Source organism: Salvelinus sp. IW2-2015, unplaced genomic scaffold (assembly GCF_002910315.2).
Source record: "Salvelinus sp. IW2-2015 unplaced genomic scaffold, ASM291031v2 Un_scaffold1273, whole genome shotgun sequence".
Classification (NCBI taxonomy): Eukaryota; Metazoa; Chordata; class Actinopteri; order Salmoniformes; family Salmonidae; genus Salvelinus; species Salvelinus sp. IW2-2015.
In genome coordinates, this window is record NW_019942811.1 from 68,493 (window position 1) to 73,733 (window position 5,241).

The 5,241-nt window shown below is 41.7% G+C and overlaps 1 protein-coding gene across 2 annotated transcripts in view; it reads left to right on the forward strand.

The window, feature by feature from the left end:
* Positions 1-5,241, forward strand: part of LOC112070273 (guanine nucleotide-binding protein subunit beta-4) — a 32,067-nt gene that overhangs the window by 22,160 nt on the left and 4,666 nt on the right. For both annotated transcript variants that reach the window (XM_070438899.1, XM_024137697.2), the window contains 5 exons: positions 362-425; positions 1,055-1,217; positions 1,465-1,531; positions 2,675-2,876; positions 4,756-4,972. In XM_070438899.1, the coding sequence (XP_070295000.1) occupies positions 362-425; positions 1,055-1,217; positions 1,465-1,531; positions 2,675-2,876; positions 4,756-4,972 (713 nt within the window). The remainder of the gene's footprint in view (positions 1-361; positions 426-1,054; positions 1,218-1,464; positions 1,532-2,674; positions 2,877-4,755; positions 4,973-5,241) is intronic.

The following is a 5,241-nucleotide window of genomic DNA, read 5'->3' on the forward strand; positions in this document are numbered from 1 at the left end:
TCCCTATCTCTTTCTCTCTCCCTCTGTCTCTCCCTGCCTCCCCTCTCGACTGTAGCGCCTTCCAGATAACTGAGGCAATTAATATTACATGAAATGGCTCATCCAAAGTGGTCGCTATCCTTGACGGCTCGTACAGCGATCCTGGCATGTGGGGTCTCCCACCAGCGGAGGGGGGGGGGGAGAGGTCTCCAGAGTCACACTGCATTTAAACTGCTTTAGAAGCAGAAGGTTTTCTGGTACATTAGTTATGCATGCATTAGGTGTCCTCTAACTAGCTTCATTGCTTTTTTTTGTATGCCAGTGTGATGTGGTGACAGGTCAAACCCTTCAATATAATGAAACCATACTCTCTGGCGTCTAGGTTACTTGTAAGCGCCTCCCAAGATGGTAAATTAATCATTTGGGACAGTTACACAACTAACAAGGTAAGACTTACATTATACTGCACCTGTGTAACCTCTCTCAAATAGTGAGACGTTATACTGCACCCGTGTAACCTCTCTCAAATAGTGAGACGTTATACTGCACCCGCGTAACCTCTCTCAAATAGTGAGACATTATACTGCACCTGCGTAAATTCCCTCTCTCAAATAACATCAAGGATAAACGGACACCAGTAAAATACCTCACACTGTAGCAAACATTGCTATCCTCGTTGTCCTTGGTTCTTTTCTGCATACTGTCTTAACTTAATCACTCAGGAGTGGAATGTAAGCATGGTTGGGTTCAACTCAATTTCCAATTAGGTCATATCAGGAAGTGAATTCGCCCTGACTTAAATAAAGGTTAAATAAAAAAGTGAATTAGCCTGAAAGAATTGCTTCTTATTTCCAAGGATATTTCTATTCCCGAAATTTGAATGTCAATTCACTTCAGGATGGATCCTAACATAAGATCTGCACGCATAACTTGAACTTGGACTTTGGATGCCAAAATACAGGTTATGCGTGCAGATCTCAAGKTAGGATTTGATCCTTTCTGAATGGACAGAATTTTTTTTTGTGCTGCCCTGGAGCTAACAAGCGTTAAACAATAATTTGTGTGTGTTCCGTAGATGCATGCCATCCCGCTGCGCTCCTCCTGGGTGATGACCTGTGCCTACGCGCCCTCTGGGAACTACGTGGCGTGCGGAGGCCTGGACAACATCTGTTCTATCTACAGCCTGAAGACCCGCGAGGGAAATGTGCGCGTCACCCGCGAGCTACCCGGACACACAGGTACACACTGGAGAAGGCTTTTTTAAGAGTACGGAATACTGCCATTTTAGAGAGGAAATTGAATARTTTCAACTCATCAACGTCTTTGATTGGTTCAAGCCTAGTTTATGTTATACTAAGAATATTTCATTTTAAAAAGGATGCTCTGAGAACCGCTATGAAATGTACCGGTAATGACATAATATGGTATTGATGTTAATACGATGTATTTAGCCCAAATGGTTAGTTTCAAGCTCCTATTTTTCAGGCTATTTGTCTTGCTGTCGTTTCCTGGATGACAACCAGATTGTCACTAGTTCCGGGGACACAACCTGGTGAGTTTATTGATGTAGTGTGGGAGGAAGAACACAACTTAACGCTCTAGATCAGGGGTACTCAAGTACTATTTTAGAAGGTTTTAGAGTTCATTTCCTGCAATTCTACACATTCCGCAGACCAACAAATGCCAATCCGTGACCTAAACCATCTAAACTGGAACAACCATTTCAGTAACGGGTGGATTAGTTTAGAATTGTTTTAGTTATTTATCTTTGTATAGTATGAGATCAATTAATCAATCACTGTGCATGCAGAAACATAGATATTATATACCTGTAACAAAGCATTCTGGGAAGAATGCTTTTTCACGCAGAGAGAGTTAACAAAGTGGGCTCCCGAGTGACGCAGCAGTCTAAGGCACTGCATCTCAGTGCTAGAGGCATCATTACAGACCTTGGTTCGATTCCAGGCTGTATCACAACCGGCCGTGATTGGGAGTCCCATAGGGCGGCTCACAATTGGCCCAGCGTCATCTGACTTAGGGTTTGGCCGGGGTAGGCCGTCATTGTAAATAAGAATTTGTTCTTAACTGACCTGCCTAGTTAAATAAAGGTTAAATACAATAAATAAAAAACGAAAATCAATTCAACTCCGTCGAGTAACAACAACACCATGTAGTGTTGATTCCACTTAGATTCAAATAACATTTCATTTATTCACCACGTGCCGTCAATTTTCAATCCTTGGCGTTTAACCCCACTAGAAAAACTTCAGATATAACACTGGCGTTAACCCACAAGAAGCCTCTCAGATATAACACTGGCGTTAACCCCACTAGAAGAACTCTCAGTATAACACTGGCGTTAACCCCACAAGGGCAACTCTCAGATATAAACTGGCGTTATAACCCACCAAAGAGAGCAACTCTCAGATATAACACTGGCGTTAACCCCACCAAGAAGCAACTCTCAGATATAACACTGGCGTTAACCCCACTAGAAGCAACACTCAGATATACCACTCAACACTTTTTACCTTAACATCTAGATTTTTACCTTAACACCTGTGTGTGTCAGACTGTAACACACACACAGGAGAAACCAGTGCACCTTCCCATTCATCATCCAATCATTTCAAGTCTCAACATCTCCCCTGTACCTTTATACCTCCTCTCTTTCTCCCCCTCACCCCTCTATCAGTGCTTTATGGGACATCGAGACGGGTCAGATGGCCACTAGCTTTACGGGCCACACTGGGGACGTGATGAGCCTGTCCCTCAGTCCAGACTTCAAGACCTTTGTGTCGGGGGCCTGTGACGCCTCCTCCAAGCTGTGGGATGTCCGGGACGGCATGTGCAGGCAGTCCTTCACTGGCCACGTGTCCGACATTAACGCTGTCTGCGTAAGTAGTAGACCCAGGAGTTAAATAGTGTTTTAATATGAATAACTTTTATATTGTAGGATGGTAATTAACATACAAACATGTTATCATAAAGCTTTCCAGACCAGATACCACAAATATTATATTTGGTATATCATATTTACTTTCTTTGCTAACATCGCCAGAAAACGATACAGATTTGTCTGACAATGTAATCTGATTCTTATTCTAGTAAAAAGAAGACAACCTGAAAATGGATTGTAGGATATAAGGAAACTAATGGGTCTTTCTACAAATAGTGTCACGTTCTGACCTTTATTTTCCTTTGTTTTGTCTTTAGTTAGTATGGTCAGGGCGTGAGTTGGGGTGGGCAGTTCTATGTTGTCTGTTTCTATGTGGGGTTTTCTAGTTTGGCCTGACATGGTTCTCAAATCAGAGGYAGGTGTTTTGTGTTGTCTCTGATTGGGAACCATATTTAGGTAGTCTGTTTTGTATTGTGGGTTGTGGGTTATTGTCTATGTCATTACGTAAGTTGCCTGTGTCTGCACTTGTCGTAGTATAGCTTCACGTTCGTTCGTTTGTTGTTTTGTTAGTTTGTCAAGTGTTCTTCGTTTCGTCTTCGTTAAATAAATTCAAGTATGTATTCAAACCACGCTGCGCTTTGGTCCGATCCTTGCTCCTCCTCAGACGAGGAGGATTACGACGTTCGTGACAAATAGACTACATTTTGGGTAGTTTAACTAACGTGATTTCATCACATTTTTACATTCTGTCATAAAGAGTACATGTTCAACTTAATAAAAAAACATGTTTTCCCGTCTCAAGGGGTAAAATAAAAAAAGACTATAGTAAGTGCCATTTAAAGTGCAATTAAGTAACAGATTAGACTGTATCACAGTTGAGGCTTTTATTTTAAATTTGCCATAAATCTCCTTGTGACAGGGGAAATGGAAGCTTGTTGTGTGCAACAGGGACGGGCAATTGAATGAAAGCTTCACAAACAGCCTAGAAATGTTTTAACAAATCACTTCATTCTGGTTGATGTTATGTTTCATGCACTCTGTTTTCCACCACAAAAAAAATAAGGGAAAAAAACACGATTTTACTATTATCTGAATCATTCTAGGTATCTCGATCTTGCCAACTAGCCACACATTTTAACCATTCTGGAAGTTGGTTCCAGTGGGGAACGGCTTTTACAGGAAGTTCTTACTGGGCAAGTGCTGTTCTACACACTGGAACTCCACAGTTTCCATTCACTGCTCATTCAAGATGTAAAATGAATCACTAAATCACATGAAATAAATAATACTTTTTTAGGAATGACTTTATCAAAGCAAGAACATAACTAGGGCTCTACAATGAAAGAAGTCGGAATAACATGACGAGGGACGTGTCAAAATGCAGATTTTTGGCACTTTTAGCAAGTCTTTATTCATATAAAAAAAWTMTTTATATATTAAGAGACRCTTCATTTAATATAACAGGCTTTTAAAAATTCGATATTGGTGCACAATTAATTTTTTCAATATTTGGATTTGATTAGTCTTTTTCAAAACAATAAAGAGTAACAAGYGGCACAATTTCTACTTCAAATATCAAAGGGATGCTAAATGTACTCTTTGTGGAGCGACCCGTATGTCCTGTAACTGTTTGGGGGAGTTGTACTTGCTTCACCCTGTCGTGTTAAAGTGATACGCCCTAGAATTTTACTTTGTCCATCCGAAGAAGGAAATGTACAGTTAGCATCACGATCAGCTTACACTAACATAGATTATTATAAACCATCATGTCACATTAGATAAAGCAGTGAGTATAGAAAATGTATAAGACAAAGTACACTGTAATAATAACTTCATTCACTATACCTAACCCATTCTCTCTGTTTTCTGTGGTGCAGTTCTTCCCCAACGGCAACGCCTTCACCACGGGCTCGGACGACGCCACCTGCCGCCTGTTCGACCTGCGCGCCGACCAAGAGCTGATGATGTACTCGCACGACAACATCATCTGCGGCATCACCTCAGTGGCCTTCTCCAAGAGTGGCCGTCTGCTGCTGGCCGGCTACGACGACTTCAACTGCAACGTGTGGGACACCCTCAAGGCCGAGCGTGCAGGTAATTCAAATCCCTTTTTTTTTTATGCAACCTTTCTTGGTTCCCCCTTAAGGTTTTGTGCAAGGTCTTCATTTGGCAGTTGCACTCATCGACAGAAACATAGTTGGTTAAACACTGGCTGTACGTTGACTCACAATGACTCCCCCTTCTATTGTTCCCTTCTCTCCATCTCCCCCTCTCCCCCTCTCTCTCTCTCTCTCTCTCTCTCCATCTCTCTCTCTTTCTTTCTTTCTTTCTTTCTTTCTTTCCATCCCCCCTTCTATTTCTAG